The 20803-nt window shown below is 40.2% G+C and overlaps 1 protein-coding gene across 1 annotated transcript in view; it reads left to right on the forward strand.

Annotated features, from left to right (window-relative positions):
* Positions 1 to 20249, forward strand: part of hs3st2 (heparan sulfate (glucosamine) 3-O-sulfotransferase 2) — a gene marked incomplete at both ends in the record, with an annotated part of 33248 nt that extends 12999 nt beyond the window's left edge. The window contains one exon of the mRNA XM_080904377.1: positions 19631 to 20249. Coding sequence (XP_080760503.1) covers positions 19631 to 20249 — 619 coding nt within the window. The remainder of the gene's footprint in view (positions 1 to 19630) is intronic.
* Positions 20250 to 20803: the final 554 nt, after the last annotated feature.

A 20803-nucleotide genomic window follows, 5' to 3' on the forward strand; every position in this document is an offset into this window, starting at 1 on the left:
TCAGTTAAGATGGTGCTGTAAAGATGAACAACTGGGTGAGAAGCTGAGGGGAAGTGTGAAGGGACAAATGTAATCTGCTTATCAGTGAATAAGACATTCACAATGTCATAATGTGGGTTTCATGTAAATGCAGATATACAAATAACGCAAAAATATGAATATAGCAGTTCATCAGCTGGAACTTCAGCAACAGCCCAACTGCTTTAAATTCATTTTAAAGAGTTTAAAAAATATATGGAATGAGCTGTAATCCTCCGGTGAGAATATGCAGTTTAGGATTTCAGAGGCTTTCCTGTCTGTCTCAGTGTCTTTCAGTGTCCATGGATACTTTGCCTTGCCACATGTTAATGTGACAGCTCGTAACTCAGTTCAATTGAACGTGTTATTGCTCAAGGAGAGCAAGTGTCAGTCATTTCCCTCTGCAGGCCAAACCATGAATAATTGTTATTTCAAGGAAAACAGGGGTCTTGAGTTGAAATGACAGCAGTTCAATGGGATTTTGTTTAAGGCTAAAAATTTCATGCATTTTTTCCAGTGCTGCAGTACTGCATTGTACAGCATTAGATATGTTTTGATTTTATAATGTAGCTGACGACATGCCTGGTGTCACAATGAACCCCTGCTGCAACACATCTGACTCAGTTAGTCTGCTGTTTTCAGCCAATTAAATTAGAGAAGTAGATGCTTGATTCTCAGGACACTGAATTGTTATTCACCTCTTTGCCTCACGTAGCCGGAGCTGGCCGCAGGTTTGCTGTAATCGCCTTGACTGCCCTTTGTTAACTCTTAATAGACTTTTGAGGTGGCAGGCTTCTGTTGCTGGTGATTAATGATCAGATGTCATCACAGCTGTAATCGAAGTGAGTGATAGTTTAATAATAGAGCCGCCTCACCAGTGGAGACTGGATCTGTGCTGTCATATCAGGAAAAAGGAAGATGCCATTTTTAGGAAGCGCATTGTCACAGACATTATGAGAATCACGCAGCATAAGAACATTTTCTCTGCACAGTCTACCTGCATAATACAAAGTGCTAATGGATTTAGACGCCATGGAGCAGGTCTGTGCATCTGTGGTATTGGCTTTTCAGGACATTTCAGGACAAATGGTTTGTACAGTTCAAAGAAATCATGCAAACAAAAACATCTGAAAACACTGGAACCTGTTTTTTTTATTATTTCCAATTGGACAACTCAAGTTTGAACTGATTAATTTACATCAGTAGCAGAACATTGTTAGTTTGGTGTTCATGTTCCATAAATATGTTGCATAGAAAACTGAAGAGAGTAGCCTATGGGTAGATGACGTGGTGGTGGAGGGGTTGTATGAAGAAGAAACTTAAACAATCTGCGAAACTGGATACTTGCATTCAATATATGACATGAGGGCGATCGTGGCTCAAGACTTGGCAGTTCGTCTTGTAACCGGAAGGTTGACGGTTCGAGCCCCGGCTCGGACAGTCTCGGTCGCTGTATCCTTGGGCAAGACACTTCACCTACCGCCTACTGGTGATGGCCAGAGGGGCTGATGGCACGATATGGCAGCCTTGCTTCTGTCAGTCTGCCCCAGGGCCTCCACCAGTGTGTGAATGCGAGAGTGAATGAATAGTGGAATTGTAAAGTGCTTTGAGGGCCCCGAAAAGCGCTATATAAATACAATCCATTATGAGGAAAGTGAAGAATTTAAAGTATGTATGGCACACAGCATCTTGAGCTGCTTATCTGAACTAGCTCGGACTTCACAATCTAAAAAGTGATTAAATGATGCAAGTAAATTCATCATATCTAACTTGCTGGATCTTAAATTAAACAGTAATGTAGATGAAGACTGTTTAAAAACATTGTATCCAAAGACATTAAAAAAAATTACACCAATCCTTATATAACAGGGCACTGAAACAGTACATTGTTCAGCCATAATTATATAAGAGTTTACACTAAACAGATTTTAACATTAGGTAAATGATTCGACTCAGTAATAAACATTTTTCTCCATGCACTACTGCCATACAAGTTTAAGTTCATTCTAGAAAATGCCATGTTTTTGCTTTTACACCCAACTTTTTGTTCATTGCTAAGGCGTATGACTATCATTACTCTGCATGCTGCTTATTCTGATAACACACTGGCAATGAGAGCCCAAGTGACTTTTTCTTGTAATTTATTGGGTAACTGTTTCATTGTTAAATTACTCCTGAGACTGGATAAACACGGCATGTAATGGATACTTTAGTTTGGGCGTCTCTGCGGTCAGTCTGTGAGCTTGCATATTGTTTAATGGGCAGGGTTCATTATTACTCCTTCTAATGGCAAACACTGGTTGTCCGATGGGAGGTAAAGACATTCACTAAATTTCTTTGCCCCTGCAGAAACACTTCACAATGTGATTAATGGTTTCTAAGCTAAATCCCAAACAGATTTGCCAACTCATTAAACTGATTTATTAGTCATACTCTGTTGCAACAACTTGATTGATTAAAAGATATAGGAAGAATGGTGTGCAGAAAACACTGGTTAGTTCCTTAGCTCTCACAGTCAAATGTGTTTTCTTGCTAATTATAAAAAATAAGGTCGAAAACAATAGTTGTTAATGGAATATAATAATGATCATTTAGATTAAATTTTTTTTAAAAAGGAGAAAAAGCCCCACTGGAATCATTGTTTTAATGGGTACATCTAAATAGTGAAGCAAAATGTTCACGCTCCATAAGCTCAACTGTGATACAAAAATCATTAATGAGCAGCCATTAATACCCCACAAACATGGCACATATCTCACATTAATAGGGCAACACTACAAAGCACAGAAATGTAGCAAAGATCTCACATTGAGTCTTCGATTTTAAGGAGGCAGTGTTGGTAGCTACGAAGAGGAAGAGAAGTGGTCTAGATGACATACCTGTGCATATATGGAGATGTCTAGGGATGGGGTCTAGGGGAGGATACCCGAGAAATGGAGAAGAAGTGTACTGGTACAAATTTTCAAGAAGACGAGTGATGTGCAGAACAGTGGTAACTGCAGAGGGATAAAGTTGATGAGCCATGTCAAGCTATGAGAAAGAGTTGAAGTTAGGTTAAGAAGAGAACTGATGATCAGTTCCTGTCAAGAAAGAGTACTACAGATGGTCAGATGGAGCATCATTTCTTTGCGGATCTAGACAAAGTGTAAGATAGGGTGCCAAGTAAGAACTGCCACAACATAAAAAGCCGCAACATAACTAAGGAGACGAACACAAACAAGGCCACCCTGAGGGGAATCAGTTTAAAAAAAAAAGGTTTATTGCAAACTTTAAACAGAAAACTGACAGGGCTGTGTTCAACACGCCACTGGGCAACCAATTAACACATAAGGCAAACACAGGTGAGAATAACAAATGACAAGTCTAAACAGGCTAAGCTCAACCATACACCGGGGTTAACCCACAAAGTTCACCACTTTGAATAGAGTTGAGCGAGCACAGTTCACAGAGGGAGGCAGGAAGGGCAAATTGCACACTCTCCAAAACAGATGCCCCGAGTGAAGGTTTTCCAGTGTTTTGTAGCGGCAGGTGAGCACGATCAGCCACTGATTGCTTCACGGAGTGCCACAGGATCCCCAGGCAGCCAATCGTCTATGTAGGTTGCCATAGTGCAATCTGCATGCACAGGGGCTGGCATGAGTCTCCAGCTAGCCAATCGTCAGAGAGTCCTGGCACTCTTGGCTTTGCTTGAAGGGAAAAGGCGGTCTCACTTTCTCCAAGGCCCAGGGCCGTAACAGGTACTGTATGAGGAAGTCAAGAATGACAGAAGTATGTCAAGTACTGTATAAGAATAACCAAACTGTGGTGAAGTGTGTGGTAGGAGTGACAGGTGGGCTCAAGGTGAGGATTGGATTACAACAGTGATAAGCTCTGAGCCTTTAATTTGGAATATTGATGAACAGGTTGACAGTTGAGGTCAGACAGAAGTTCTCAAACTATAATGTTCACAGATGATATTGTGATCTGTAGTGAGAGTAATAAGATACCAGGTAGAAGAGAACCCGGAGAGGTGGAGGCATGCTCTGGAGGGAAGAGGAATGAAAGTCTGTAGAAGCATGACAGAATATATGTGTGAATGCAATACGTGAGGGAGAGAGCTGTAACAGTGAATTTGTAATGAGTAGAGGCAGTGAAGGCAGATGAGTTTAAATACCTTGAGTCAACCATCCAAAGCAATGGACAGTGTACAAGAGAGGTGAAGAGGAGAATATAAGCAAGGTGGACTGGATGAAGACAAGTGTCAGGGTGATTTGTTACAGAAGAATAGCAGCAAGAGTGAAAGGGAAGGTTTACAAGTGATGTGTGGTTTGGAGATGGTGTCAGTGACAAAAGGACAAGAGGCAGAGTTGGAGCTGAGAGAGTTGAAGATGTTAAAGTTTTCACTGGGAGCACTGGGAGCGACGAGATTTGAATATAAATGAGTTTCAGAGGAATAGCTTGGGTTGAGTGTTTTGGAGACAGAGTTAGAGAGGCAAGAGTGAGATGGTTTTGAAATGTGCAGAGGAGGGATAGTGGATATGTTGGACAAAGATCTCCACACTCAGTGGGATTGAAAGGATTGAAAATGAAGCTGCCAGCCAGGAACAACAGTTTGGTATGAGTTTTAAAGAAGAAAAAAAATCTTTAAGGTCAACTCTAGAATACAGAATAGTTCAACCAAACCAAACCGGTTCAAAAGTAACTGTATTTTACTGAAAACTGCATCCAAGACAGCAGCAATTGCAGCAATTTCCCAGGTTGTCATGCCCAACTGATTGTTGCGATTTTTGTGGCTGTAGTGCTCCTTCCACCCACTTCAAAGGGGTGTGCTTTTAGCCAGAAAAGAAGGTTGGCTTGTTAAGTACAATCCAAGTCAACTCCATTAGCAGAAGAGAAATATGGACTGAGTAGGTACAGCACAACTATTGCTATCTTAATTAAGTCGGAGATAAACTAAAGAAACTTCTGCATTGGCTTCATTTTTCTGAATTTCCCATCTGGTATGCTGACTACGGTATATATGAGAAATGCACAAGTTACAGATGCACTTTTATTTTCACTGAGAGAATGAACAGAGAACTTATGTTGAACTGGCAAAATGCAGTAGTGTTTTTTAAGTCCAAGCCACGGTAAAATGACAGTAATACATTCTGAGTTAATTGATTGTTCACAAGGAGATGATTCAAAGCTGACCTTTACTTGTTCTGATGGTCTGCATCCCTGATGAACCTGCATTGCTCTTTGGAAGTTTAAGTTGTTCAGCAAAGCGCATCTGGAGAAGATCAGTTCTTTCTTCGCCTCAGTCTTTCTGTGCTGGAAGTGACACAGCAATTTGCAGCTATACACTTTGTAGCCTATTAACAGTATAGCACACATGCAGGATCACACATAAAGGCCTGCTTCCTCATTAACAGTTTTAAATTAAATTCTGCTGAATTTTATCAGCGCTATCTAACCATTTGTTAACCTAGGCTTTCTGCTTCACAAGGGATGTTTTTCTTTACATGACTCATACTCTTCACAAAATGATCCCTAATGTCACCTGCTCCAATCAGAGAGGTTACATGATGATGATGATGATAAAATGGAGACAATATTGGAATTAATTTTTACTATCTGAATAGGTATTATTGGTGATAGTATTGGTGAAAGTACAAAACATACAACAATACAAAAAAGAAACATGACTTGGCAGAGGGAGGTACTAAGATGGAAGACTGAATGGCTTAAAGCTTGATATAGCTTGCTAGTGTGACTTTTCTGTCTCATATGTGTTCTTTATTTCCTAGCTAAATGACTAGGGTATCCTATACTATACACATAATATGGTCGAGAGGAGATTGTGTGTTCAGGGTTTCAGTTTAAAACTACATGTGGCTAGATGCGCCATGTTCTCATTAATTTTTTAATTTACAGTGTGTTTAAAGCGAAATATAGATTTAATATATAGTTAATTTGCTAAGCTGAACCATCAACATCAGGGATGAAGCCTACCTGTAAAGTTACACCTGCAAAAACTGTGTCACATTATTAGTGAGATTTGTACATATTTAGCCAACGATGCAGGGAATGTGTAAAGGTTTGTATACTTGATTCTAATCTTGTGATAAGTCTCACATTGCAGCTGCTAGAACACAAAACACACCAAGAACTCCTATTCCGTCAGTAGCATTCATTGTACTTTGATCTGTCAAAAAAAAGTGAAGCAGTTTCCATATCTTTATTATGCTATTGGACAAAGTCAGAGCTGAGCACACTCAATCACCTTTAATGTTTAAGAGTATCTAGTTTATAGTTTCAGAGCTTGAATGTGCAAGCATAACTTTAGAAAGAAACAGCAGCACAGAGAAAACAGTCAGGATTAAAATGGTTATCTAGTATTAACATGTTTTTGTTTTTCCTTTCTTTTAAATTGCACTGTGTTTTAAAGCCCAAGATTAAAGACTTCCTCCGGCATTAATTTCCTGTCAACACTTTTGCATTTTACTGTTATTTTTTATGTGTCCTCTAAAGAATTTTATTACCATTTTATCATCATGTGATAATATCTCTGATTGAAGTAGGTGGCACTCATAGAAACCAGAGTCATATAACGTCAGAGTCATATAATAATGTGGAAAACCCCCTATTCTGTGTGAGCATGCTCAGGGCCTGAAACAGAAAACGCAGTTTAAGTGAGAAAGCTGATAACCACTGTTGTTATACCCATTATCTCTCACTGGGATCTTCGGTTTTCTCAAAGCAGCTAACAGAATGAAATCATCTTTAATATATACCCCTCAGGTGGCACACAGAAATAACAACAGATATTGTGACAAAGCCTCAGGAAAGGCAGGCCTGTTTACACGCAAGGGCAATCAGGGAAGTGGTGACAGCTGTGGCAAACTAAACACAGGTGTAGACAATCAAGACAATGACACAGGAAAAAACTAATGGAAGGAAGGAAGGAATACTGAGGAAACTAAACACAAATAACAAACTCCATGTAACAGTAACTGGGACTCAACTACAACAAGAACTAAAGGCTCACAATTGGGAAAAAAGCACATAGAATCACAGTGAAACTGAGCAAAGAAATATAATATTTTAATAACAATTTAACATATTTCTAAAATAACAAGAATGAAATTGAAAATACTAGATGAGAAAGAGGACCAACAGGAAATCGAAATGTTTATATTTATATATGTTTATATTAATCAGAAATTATGAATAATAATGAAACCAAAAACACTAAGAAAATTCAGAACTTACAATACTGGGACAAAATCCAAGTACGGTAGTGTTGAAAAATTGAACTTCCAATTAAAGACTTCAGAGAGGTTATGTTTGTAATCGTTTGGTGCCGAATTATGCAGTATTGATAGAAAGCAGTCTGGGATAACCTAATTCAAATTCAAATTCAAATTCAAATTTTATTTGTCACGTACACAGTCATACACAGTACGATATGTAGTGAAATGCTTGGACAACTGCTCGTGACCTAAAGAAAACAAAAAAGGAAAAGGCTATGAATAAGATAGGAAATAAATATGAAAAATTAAAAAGGGTAAATTTAACTAGGAAGGAATAAAATATAAATTAAGGTTAAAAATGAAATAACTGTACAACACAAATTAGAATGAAGGGTAAATTTAACTGGGAGAATAAGATAAAATATATAAATTAAAGTTGAAAATAAAATAACTGTACAACAAAATACACAATATAGAACTATATAAAAATGTATGAAGAAATACAAATAAATATATACACAATAACAGCAGCATATACACAATAACAGCAGCGTGATTTAAGTAATGAAGTGAAAACAATGTCCAGAATGTCCAGTGTGTGTAAGAACTGTATGTGTGGGTCAGTACTGTATGGTGGTGTGATTGAGAGACCGTATCGCCTGCGGGAAGAAGCTCCTCCTCAGTCTCTCTGTGTTGGTCTTCAGGGAGCGGAATCGCTTTCCTGACCTCAACAGAGAGAACAGTCTGTTGTTGGGATGGCTGAGGTCCTTCACGATCTTCCTGGCCTTGGTCCGGCACCGCCTGCTGTAGATTGAGTGCAGGTCAGGGAGCTCGGAGCGGATGGTGCGCTCAGCTGACCGCACAACCCTCTGTAGAGCTCGTCTGTCCTGCATGGTGCTGTTCCCGAACCAGGTTAAGATGTTTCCCGTCAGGATGCTCTCTATGGTGCAGGAGTAAAAGTTCCTGAGCACCTTGGAGGGCAGTTGGAAGTCTCTCAAGCGTCTGAGGTGGTAGAGACACTGACGGGCCTTTTTCACCACGGTGTTGATGTGACAGGACCATGACAGGTCCTGTGTGATGTGAACTCCGAGGTATTTGAAGCTGTCCACTCTCTCCACTGGGCACTTGTTGATGACAGGGGTCTGGTAGTTCCTCTCCTGCTTAGTGCTGAAGTCCACTATCAGCTCCTTTGTCTTACTGACGTTTAGAAGGAGGTTGTTCCTCTGGCACCAGTTCTCCAGATTCCTAATCTCCTTCAGGTAGGCCGTCTCGTTGTTATCAGAGATCAGGCCCACCACAACGGTGTCGTCAGCAAACTTGATGATGGTGGTGGAGCTGGTAGTGGCCACACAGTCATATGTGTACAAAGAGTACAGCAGGGGGCTCAGAACACACCCCTGGGGGGCTCCAGTGCCGAGAGTGGTGGAGGCTGAGACATGTCCGCCCATCCTTACTGCCTGTGGTCTGCCAGTTAGGAAGTTGGAGATCCACAGACACATAGATGAGCTGAGTCCCAGATGCTCCAGCTTGGTGGTGAGTGTGGAGGGAATTATGGTGTTAAATGCAGAGCTGTAGTCTATGAAGAGCATTTTAACATAATTCCCCCTTCTAGTGTCCAAGTGAGTGAGTGATGTGTGGAGGAGATGAGAGATGGCATCGTCTGTGGAACGATTTGGACGGTAAGCAAACTGTAGTGGGTCCAGTGTGTCTGGTAGTGAGGAAATGATGAAGTCTCTGACCAGGCGTTCAAAGCACTTCATCACTACTGAGGTGAGGGCTACAGGGCGATAGTCATTGAGAGAAGCAGGGTGGGGTTTCTTCGGGACAGGAACAATGATGGACTCTTTGAAGCATGTGGGGATCACCGACTGAGATAGAGAGATGTTGAATATCTCAGTGAACACAGGAGCTAGCTGGTATGCGCAGTCTCTTAGGATACGACCTGGGATGCCGTCTGGTCCTGCTGCTTTCCTGGTGTTCACTCTCTTGAAGGCTCTCCTTACTTCATGCTCGGAGATGACGAGCACGTTTCCGGTGCTGGCAGTATCTTCCTGTCTGCAGCCGTTAGCGCCGCTAACACTAGCATTGTTGGAGTCCTTAGCTGCAGCCTCGAAGCGAGCATAGAAAGTGTTCAGCTCGTCTGCCAGAGTCACGGCCGCGTTCGTCATACCGGTGTTTGGTGCTTTATAGTCCGTTATTGTCCTTAGTCCCCGCCACAGGCTCCTAGAGTCACTCTGTTGGAGTTGTGACTCTAGTTTCCTCCCGTAGCGCTGATTCGCCTCTTTCACCGCCCTCCGCACGTTATATGACGCAGCTTTGTACGGGTCCATGTCCCCCGTCATGAGTCCCGTGTTGTAGGCAGGGGTGCGGGATCTCAGAGCGTCGCGGATGGTTTTATCCACCCACGGCTTCTGGTTGGGAAACGTTGTGATAGTCTTTGTCTCCACGGTATCATCCGCTAGTTTCCCGATGAATCCCACAACCGCTTCCGTAAACACGTTGACATCATCATCGGAGCTGTTTCTGAACATGCCCCAGTCTGCGTCATCGAGTGCGTCCTGTAACGCGGCCACCGATTGATCCGTCCAGCGCGCGACCTTCCTCTGAACCGGAACTTCCTGTTTCAGCCTTTGTTTGTATTTTGGGATGAGGAAGATGGCGGCGTGATCAGATTTGCCAAAAGGAGGGCGGGATTGTGCCTTGTAGCCGTCCTTGACCGTAGTGTAGCAGTGGTCCAGTGTCCTTTCACCTCTGGTGGGGCAGGAGATGTGTTGATAAAAGTTCGGCGCTGCGCGTTTGAGGTTGGTGCTATTAAAGTCCCCCGTCACAATAAGCGCAGCGTCCCGGTGTTGTGTCTGGTGCTGTGTGAGTGCCTCATGCAGCTCGCATAAGGCGGTGACCGTGTCCGCTTGTGGTGGAATATAAACGGCACTTATAATGACCGATGTAAATTCCCGAGGTAGATAAAAAGGACGACACATGATGGACAGTAGTTCCAGATTTGGTGTGCAGGAGCGTGTGAGAGGAACAACGTTCGCACTGTTGCACCAGTTGTTGTTCACCATTAAACACACGCCGCCTCCCCTTGACTTCCCCGAGTCCCGTGTCCTGTCCATGCGGTGAACCGAGAAGAACTCGGCCGGCTGGATGGCGTGGTCCGGCACCGCTGGGTTCAGCCATGTCTCGGTGAAGCAGAGGAGATTGCAGTCCCGAATGTCTCTCTGGAACTTTACCCTGGCCCTGAGATCGTCAAGCTTGTTCTCCAGTGACTGGACGTTGGCGAGCAGGATGCTAGGCAGAGGTGTGCGGTGTACACGAGCTCTCAGCCTGTTCCTGACGCCGGCTCGCTTCCCTCTAGGCCGCCGCCGCTTCCCTTTGTTCTCCCTCAAGATCTCACTCGGCCAGCTCGGATCCGGAGTTAAAAACTTCGAATTGTGAGTACATTGTAAACCAATAGAAACAAGAGTGTCACTGTCATACCTAATGTACCCAATGGTGGTGATTTTGCCTATTTAGAAACGCTGAAAACTAACTTAAAAAACAAAGACAAAGAAAAAGTGGTCGGAGCAGTCGTGACGGCAGCCGACCTCACCGGCGCCATCACCTAATTTAAATCTTTATGTTATCAGTGCATAGTATAGTCATAAGGTTGAGGGTAATAACATTTTTAATAGATACGTTAATAACTGTAACATAATAAACTTTAACAACAAAGCTGCATATTGCACAGGGCAGTGCTTACCTATACTGCACCACCGGCCTACTGCAGTTGACCAATAAAAAAAAAATATATATATATATATATATATATATATATAACAGATAATAACAAGCAAAATGCTGTACCCGGGTTTAATAGGGAATCCTTGGTACTTCAAATGAAGATGTTCATATTTGTAGGTTATTAATTTTGTAATGATATAGCAGCATCTGGGGGGAACTCAGCATGGAGTCCAAACCCCCTGCTTCCACATTGCCAACAGAGAAAATCATTGAGCAAACTGGCCAGCAAGCTTTTTCAGGTTCACTTTAATATTTAGACTATCTTTCAGCATACTACACTTCATTAATGAGAGGCAAGGACTGACGTGCTTTCTGCAGTTGACCCCAACAAAGCTGTAGATAAGAGATGCAAAAGGATGTTCATTTCTGTGTTTTCTTCCTTTTCTCATTAATATTCTACCACAGTGTAATGTTTTCAAAATTCATTTTTATATGACGCTCATACCGACATTGTAATTATTACCAGAATGGTCAGAGTAGTTATTCTAAGACTAACTCCAGCACAAATTCTAAATGTCACCACTTCAATCATTTAAGTCAGTGTTTTTAAAATTATAAGTGTGTTGGTAAGAAGTGAAAACGTGTCACTGTGACATTATTACATTAAATCAGCTGTTGAATGTTTTAATTAATTAAAAAAAAAAGTGCAATTGCAGATTCAAATGCAGTGCTGAAGCATCCAGAACAAATTAGCTTTCATCCATGTTCTCCAGGAGCCGGCCTCATTTACTGTATTGAGCAGATCTTCCACCCATGAGTTCATTTTCTTGAAGTGATTAAAATGTCAGAGCCAAGACTGTAATGCATCCTGACTTAAAGTTTGACCAAGAATTGTGAAGTAGATTGCAAATTACCCCCAAAGAATTTACTACTTATTCTGAGTGAGAAGGTGGTAATCAATCAAGGCACTTCACTCAAATGTCAGTTAATCAAGGTGTGTGTCTGGGTTTTTGTGCATGTGTTTGTGTTCGCAGGTCCAAAAAGCAAAGTGTTCAAATGGGAGTGTATTTTAATTCGAAGCATTTTGATTCAAACTTTCAGAAACAGTGACTGCCCCCCAAACAAGTCTAGGGGAATTAAAATCTATATATTTTGTTGTAACAAATAATTATTATCCACAGAGTTCGTGAGCAGCTTTTGCGTACCTGCTGCTGCAGGAACCCTCAGTTTTATCTTTTTATTTCAGATGCCGTCTGCAGTGCTGATAGTTTCTTGGTATGGTGAGGGGGGGGGGAAAATCAAAAAAGCTGAAAAGCACAATTTTTGATGATGGGTTCAGACACCTGCCTCAGGTATTGCATATTCTCCTTCGGGCTTGATTCCTGCTATCTCGGTAATGAAGAGACACACAAATGAGGCTGCTACTACTGTGTGTTTAAGTGAGCAAAGGTGTATGCTTTATTAAAATAAAATATTCAGTCTGTTTCAGCTAAAAATCAGCCATACCCGACCGAATTGTGTGATAACCAGACAAATAAACTTGGACATAAACCTTTGCTCCAGTGTTCACGATTAACATCTCTCTAAATATCTCACTAATATAAAAGTGTCCCTGTTAAATGGTTATGATTTTAATATATAAAAGAGGACCATCATTGTTTGATTATTGGATTTTACTTTTTGCTCCCTGGCTGAAGTTATAGCTAGTTAAACAATATGATGAAACATCAGGTAATTATTTAAAGAATCATAAAAAGAACGTGAGAGTCGGAGGATGCAAAGCCGAAGATAAATGTAAAAATAATTTATGTGTAAACAGATAATGAAGAAAAAACACAATTTGTTTCATAATTGGTAACAAATTGTGCTTCATTCAAGAAATTCCCTCAGAAAACAATAATTAACTCATATAAGATTTATTCATCCATTAATGACAATTACTGTAAACACCTGAATAGTTTTAGTAGGAATCACACTCACTGCTGGTGTAATGCTTTCCACTCAGGCCTGAGAAAAGTTGGTGGAGATATCCTGTACAGGCTGGGAAATCAGCCCTATTCAATTCTGAAATAGATTTCTAGATGTTCCCTGAAGATATATTTTAAATGGCCTCGTCTCATTTTCCTGGTTTTGGGCTCATAGAACATGTACACAAAAGCTGAGGTAGAAAGCATCCATGTCTGAGATTAACTAAACCAACTGAACACCTCCCAGCACACATTGATGGGAAAAATTTATAGAACTATTACCACTCAATCTAGATTTTATAAATCTTTCTGGACTAAATAGATTAAAACCTAAAATTCTAAACATGTATTCATTATTTCAAAGTTTTCCAATGATTGCATTTGCAGAAAATGCATTTTGTTCAAGTGTATGTAACGTAAAGAAATCATACATTGCTATTTTGTGCTCACTGGTCATTACTTTCTAATACTGGAAGGAAATAATCCATTACTTTAATTCTTTCATAATGTTGGATGTGATATCTGAAGAATCTATTAAACCTACACTGATTACACTTACACCTTCCTATCACTGTGAATCAGACCACCTTCAGATGTGTTTTAGATGCATTTGATTTCAAATGTATGCTGCATGCATTAGCACCTTTCAAATGTTAATGTGATTTTAACATGCGGCTGACTGCAGTGTTTTCTCTGTGGACATGTTTATTTAAAAAACTACGTGCATTTTCAAGTAAAAACCTTTTGTCTTGAACAAAAGACCAGAACAGGAGAAGCAGGTCACAAATGAAAAAAGCCAGTAGACCATGTGGTTTAATCTGGTTGGTGGATTACTCCTATTAGAAACAAAAAGCATAGCGGTGTACTACAAAGCAGGTTTAATGTAGTTGGGCGTTCTTGGCAAAAACCTCAAACTCCATTTAGAGGTAATGACAGTATAAAAAGTATTTAGCATGTTTCTCTCGTTACCTGGTCTTCCTGCTTCAGGTTCGCATAAAATGTGACATACCATTTCACTCTTTTGAGCATCACGAGAGGTTAAAGTGGAATCGAGCATCTAAGATTGGGTGTAACAGTGCATATATGAAAAAAATGACTTATAAGACACATGATAATTTGTTTTGTGAGCTCCAGTAGATTTTTCTTTGTGAGCACACTGTGATCAGCTGGCCTATGCTGTACTCCAGTACTCTGCGCTCTTTGTGGATTTAGTCAACCTGGTCTACAAGCTATAAGTAGATAAGTATAGCTCTATGGCTGATTTCCAACACTGTTAAAGTCTGAGAAATATGAAAAAATATCAGAAAACACTTAAACATCTGCAAAAATAGAATGACATAAGGCATATAAGGTGAAAACAGAGTTTGTATAATTCTAACAAGCTTAACAGTCAATATTTGCTCTGTCCAATTTTATTCTTCAACACAGCCTGAGCTCTCTTAGGCGAGCTTTCTTGTAATTTTTTACGTAGTCTCCAGGAATAGTTCTCCAGGCTTCTTCAAGCACATTCAAAGCTCTTTTTTGGATGTTGGCTGCCTTTTATTGTTTCATTGTGTGTATCCAGGTGTGCTTTATTTCCACTGACAGTGTATTTGGGATCATCACCCTTCTGAAAAATTAAGCATTTGGCAGTCAGATGATATCCAGGAAGTACTGCATGGTGGATCAAAATCTGACAGGGTTTTTTTGTGTTTATAATTCTCTCAATTTCTACAAGAGTCGCAGCTCCACTGGATGAAATCCAGCCCCAAACCATGACAGAGCCTCTGATGTTTTACACATGGCTGGAGACACGCACTGCTCTCCTGACCTCCTCCGTACATATTAGTGACAGTGAGTCATAGATCAGTGTTAAGTTTAAAACTTTAAATGATATAGCACTTTTAAAAAAATCTTAATTTACACTCTCTCCTTGGCAGCAGATAGCTATGCTTTGGTTCTGTTGCCACAGTTTCTTTTTCCACCATGAACACATAACAATGAATGTGTTGAAGATGTAAGCAGACACGTAAAAAAGGCAAGGCTGTAGCACACACACTCACACACACATATATAACCCCCACCTGTCTCTAAAACATTTAGAACATATCAGAGTTTTTGTTTTTTTGTTTTTTTCTGATAATTTTAAAACAGCAAGATTTTTAGACCATTGAGTTCTGACACCCTCCTGACTAATAAAGAAAATGGCAGATCAATGTGAAATTACTGTTATTGATTGAGTATTCTGAGTGATAAATAGCCTACTAAAATAACTGATCAATTTTCTGTGCTTTGAGCTGCCATTCCACTTGTGTAAAAGACACTAGTGCAGCACATAAGGACTAATTATTAAAATAAAATACTGCAACTTAGTTTTCATTTGGTAATATTACAAGTAGTGTTTTTAAGACAGTTTAAAAATTGTGTGTATAAATGTATTCCTTCAGAAGAAACTCAAAGCAAACTGTAAATAAAAGACAATGTGACATTTTCAGATGACTTCATGTGTTTGGCATCAGGGACAAAGGGAGCCAACTTTGTGACACTGAAAACTTTAAGTTCAACATAACATGATTTAATTGTGCTTTGTAGAATACCATCAGGATGGAAACAGGACAATTACGCCAAGCCACACTTGATCAGTTTCACAAAAAACAACTTCCTGGTCCAGCCTCACATACGATTCAACAGCAGATACGGGAGGTATGCTTTAGACTGTGATTGACATGTTGCTATGGTATTAAAGCACAGTGCGCCTCAGTTTCTCAGCCGTGCCTCATCGGGCTTCAGAACACCAAGATGTTTTTGATGATGATGATGGCTTCACAACTGGGCTTTATTAACACAGTAGCTTATAACATCCTTTCCTCCCTTAACTTAAAAATAGAAATGTATTTGAGATTCGTGGGTTTTTTTGTTCTTTTTCTTTAAGGAGATCTTGTCAATACAATATCCATGTCTAGTCCTGCGCCTCACTGGGAATAAACAAGCTTAAAAGACAGGCTCACTACCAGTGGGAGTTAGGAATCCCTGTCAAATATCTTCTAAATTTGACATCCTTATCGTTTTCATAAATGTCACAGTCCCAGCCTCTTCTCCCTGCACTGCAAAGGTGTTAACATGTTCTCCACAGAAAAAGAGTTGTATATGCTTGCACAGTAAACACTATGTGCCCTTTCTCTGTATGTGTTAATGTTAAGCTTTGTGTAATATTAAATTGCAGTTTTTAACCAGTGCATATTGAATTTACTTTGCAACTACACAATCTTCATCTCTGAGGGTGGTAAAAACGTAAGGAATTGACAAATCAGATAACAAAAACACTTATTCGAGAAGACAACTGAAGATCTCTTTAGGTTCTGCACCGCCTTTTTTTTATTTTTATTTATTTATTTTTCCAGTGTGTAGCAAAGCTGTTTGCTTGGAAGGTGCTGTTCTTATAAAAGATTAATAGTTCCCTGGTGGCCCCGAGGCACCCGAGCCAACAACTAAGGATTCATAAATAAAACTAAATGGATCAATAATTCCAAGACTGTAGAGGTAACCTATGGCTACCCCTACCTTGAAAGAAAAGGCTTTCAGAAAGGTTAGGTTTTAATCGAAGCCTTCCTCCGGTAATAATAAAGAAAGTTTGATATTTCATCAGAACTGTGTAGTAATGTATCTGATATCCAGAAACCAATTCACATGCTGAGAATGTAGCTATGTAACATGGTTTAAAGTCACCCAGCACTGTGCTGGACTTGCAGATCAAAAGTATAATGTTTATTTTTGCCATGTCCAGAACCTAATTACTGAGGTTATATGGACACTAAATGTGGCTAATTACTAACCACAATACCATAGATAGTATTTTTTCCACAGATGCATATGATCCAGTCATGAAGCATATCAGTATGTTATGTGTGTGTTCTAAGTACTCATGCAAATGAATGTTGAAGACTAGCAAACAGAAAGCATTCTCCAAGGCTTCAAGGCTCATCTGACACGCCAACATCCGAAGTTAATGTCAGTGTTTTTTGAACATCTCTCACTACCTGTCGTTTGTTTTAATTAGCGCTACACAAGGGAGTTGGGGTTTGACACTTTACAATCTTTAAACTTTTTACTGATGTTTCAGCATTGTTTCAGTGTGAACTTTGTGTCAACCCCAACTTTAGATAAACTATGTGGATAAAAGAGTACTGGGCCAGAATCCCTAATCTTTGAATTCAGGTGTTTTCAGTCCTATTGCAGCAAGTGTACAAAAATCAAGCCAGTAACCATGCAGTCTGCCCTGTGGAGGAATAGATCATTCTAAAGAGCTCACTGAATTTGACCGTGATACTGGAATAGGATGCCATCATTGTGATCAGTGAGTCCATCAAATGTTCTCCATCCTAGCTGTTCCACAATCAGCTGTAAGTGGTATTATTGCAAACTGGGAGGTGTAAGGAAGCACAGTAACTCAGCAACAAAGTAAGAGACAGCATAAAGTTACATAGTACTCTGTTGGCCCAGCAACTGCAGAGTTTGAAACCTCCTCTTGCATTAACATCTGTGATTAAAAAAAAAATGCATGCCAGGAACTTCACAGCATGGGTTTCTATAGACGAGCAGCTCCTGGAGGTTTAGGTGTCCCGGTGCAGTCTACTACAGCATACACTATATCTGGGTGTATGTTGTTTTGAGATTTCATGTACAGTACAGAGTCTAAGGAGCTGGAAAGAAAAGTGTCTGGACTTCTTTAAGCTTCTTGAAGAAGTTTCACCTCTCACCTGAGAAGCTTCTTCAGTTCTAAGAGCAATTGGTGCCGAGTCCCAGATTTTAAGCCCTATTGGGAGTGTCACTAAGAGGGTCTTGGACTCCCTGTTGTCCCTCTGCCTAATCACAGCCAAGGTGTAAAAACGGGTGTTGGTCACAATCAGCCAAGGTTTCAGGTGATTGTGAGACCTTGCCCCACCCTATCATGTGAATTACTGAGAACAAATGACCCAATGTGTGAGTGACTGTTAAGGTGTCTGGGAAGGGATCTCAAAGCTGGATTTTCACTAGCTGGGCCCACGTCCTCCGTTTAGGTTAGACAGCATTTTAGTAGATGAAGGTGAATGGCTTGGACGTGAATTGAGCAGCGGTTTGGGGAAGGCCTCGAAGGGGACTGCTGGTGGCTCCCGGGCCTAGCAGATCCCCATGTACTAAATAGAAGCGAAGAAGTTAAAGAATTGGCACATAAACGAGAATGAACAGCTTGTAGAACTGGGGGAACATATATAGATAAGAACCGGAAGAAACATGTTTGGAGGCGTGGTCCCACCCCTGAAATTCGATACTTTATCTCCACATAGATGGCAGACAGTTGGTGTCGTGAGCCACCCCCTCTGTTCAAGCAGGGTCGTTCACAGTGGACGTAGATGGCTTCTTTCATCTGGGACTCTCCACCAATTGCTCTTAGAACTGAAGAAGCTTCTCAGATGAGAGGTGAAATGTCTTCAAGAAACTTAGATAAGCCCAAACGCTTTTTTTCCCCAAGCTCCTTAGACTACGATGACCTGGATGACTGAGACCCTTCACAGACATTTACAGTACAGACATTTAAGCATTCTTTTTAACATGCCATCAACCCAGCATTTGTCCTAACCACCAAATATCAAACATATTGCAGACACAAAATATTAATGTTATGTTTTCAGGTACTCTGTAATCTGTAATAATAAACATAAAAGGCTATTTTAAAAGAACTGTCTCGGAGCTGTTCCTATCAAATTGGTGAGTTATTTTGCCAAAGCTACAGCAGTCACTTGAATATGTAGAGCAAAGACATAACTATAGAGAAGTATGGATGATCTCTGAATCGTGAACAGGGGATCCATTGTCTCAACAGCCAACATCAGATGGTTATTAATCAACTTTTATTGAACCAAAGTGCCAAAGCAGAATGACATATTACACTGCGAAGGGAAACTCTTGTGACAAATAGGACGAATAAAATCATTTGCCTGTGGATGTGCAAAGCCATTATCTTGGCAGCATGATGATGATAATTATGATGCATGTTTTGGTTGTACAAGCTGTCCTGTCAGCACCGAATGCCTAACAAATACATCCACACCGTGTTTATTTGGGTGTTTGTTTTAACAATGCAGTGCAAAAGACGGACAACTTTCTTTGTTAGCTCTTAAATATTTTGTATTTTTCTCTTGCTGTTATACAAAAGTCAGTAAGATTTGACATTGACATTTAATTAATGCTTTTTTTGTTTCTTCTTTCCTTATATTATTAATTAATATTTTCAATGCAAGACCAAAATAGACATATTTGTGAGTAATAACTTTATAACTATAATAAAAAGAATTAGAGACACACTAAGTTTAAATTTCAATTTGCCATTATGCATAATTTGTGCTTTTGATTTTGGTTGTTATTAATGACAATATGCTTAACTAAAGATTTTGGATCTTCCTCATTGTGGAATTGCTGCTTGCCTAAAAATATTTGAACACCCACTTTTTTTTTAGCTCTGTGATCCAACTGACAGCCTTTAAACTTCCACCTAAGATAGATGTGTGTGTGTGTGTGTGTGTGTGTGTGTGTGTGTGTGTGTGTGTGTGTGTGTGTGTGTGTGTGTGTGTGTGTGGGGAGGGGGGGGTTCAGTCATAAAACATAAAAGCATGTGGAAATATTCCTGGACATGAAAATAACAACTCCTGGTGACTCATTCATGTGAATTTTATTTTTTGTCTTTCTTCCCAGGGGACTAATGCCACATACACTAGACAGCCAGATCACATTAGAGAAGACTCCCAGCTACTTTGTTACCAGAGAGGCTCCCAGACGCATTTCCAGCATGTCCCATGAGACCAAGCTGATCGTTGTGGTGCGTAACCCAGTCACAAGAGCCATTTCTGACTACACACAGACGCTTTCCAAGAAGCCTGACATTCCCACGTTTGAAGAGCTGGCCTTTAAGAACAGAAGCTTAGGTCTTGTTGATACTTCCTGGAATGCCATTCGGATTGGGATGTATATTGTGCACCTGGAGAACTGGCTGCAATACTTTCGCTTGTCGCAAATGCACTTTGTGAGCGGTGAGCGACTGATAACAGATCCAGCAGGGGAAATGGGACGTGTCCAGGACTTTTTGGGACTGAAACGAATTATTACGGACAAACACTTCTACTTTAATCGAACCAAAGGTTTCCCCTGCCTGAAGAAACCAGAGAGCAGCAGCCAGCCACGATGCCTCGGTAAATCCAAGGGTAGGACTCATGTACAGATTGAGGAGGAGATCATAGAACAGCTGCAGGAGTTTTATAGACCATTTAACATCAAATTCTATGAAACTGTAGGACAAGACTTCAAGTGGGATTGAATGTACCTTATTGAGAGAGTGTTGTTTATTAAAATGTCTGTACCACTGGAGAAATGTATCTTTAACAAAATATTTGAAAGAAAAGTTTATTGAGATATGTAGATTAAAGAAAAGATCTAAAAGAAATGATATAGAACTCTGACTTCAAAGCTTAAATATAGAAATGATTTCACAACATTCCCGATCATTCTGGGGACAAAAATTTCTTTAAGAAAACACTTAATATATACAAACACGGTTTTCTTGTCATACATGGCATTAGGAATTCATTAACATGCAAATAGTTCTCCATTAACTAATTCATTAAGAAGTAGCCAACACCTTCTTAATGAATTAGAAGGCTTAGTCATTTAGTCACACCAGACATAAAAAGATTGCATTGCTTGAATATTCATTAACAAGATTGCTTATTTATTCAGTATTTCTGCTGGAACTGAACCACTGTCTTTACTGTCAAAAAGCACTCAACATGATGTCGCAGCAAACCGCCAAACCGATAATAAAACCAGCCTGTCAGTTATTCTGCAATGCATTTTATTGCCTTACTGTTGACA

This window comes from Rhamphochromis sp. 'chilingali' (genome assembly GCF_963969265.1).
Source record: "Rhamphochromis sp. 'chilingali' genome assembly, chromosome: 15".
Taxonomy (NCBI): Eukaryota; Metazoa; Chordata; class Actinopteri; order Cichliformes; family Cichlidae; genus Rhamphochromis; species Rhamphochromis sp. 'chilingali'.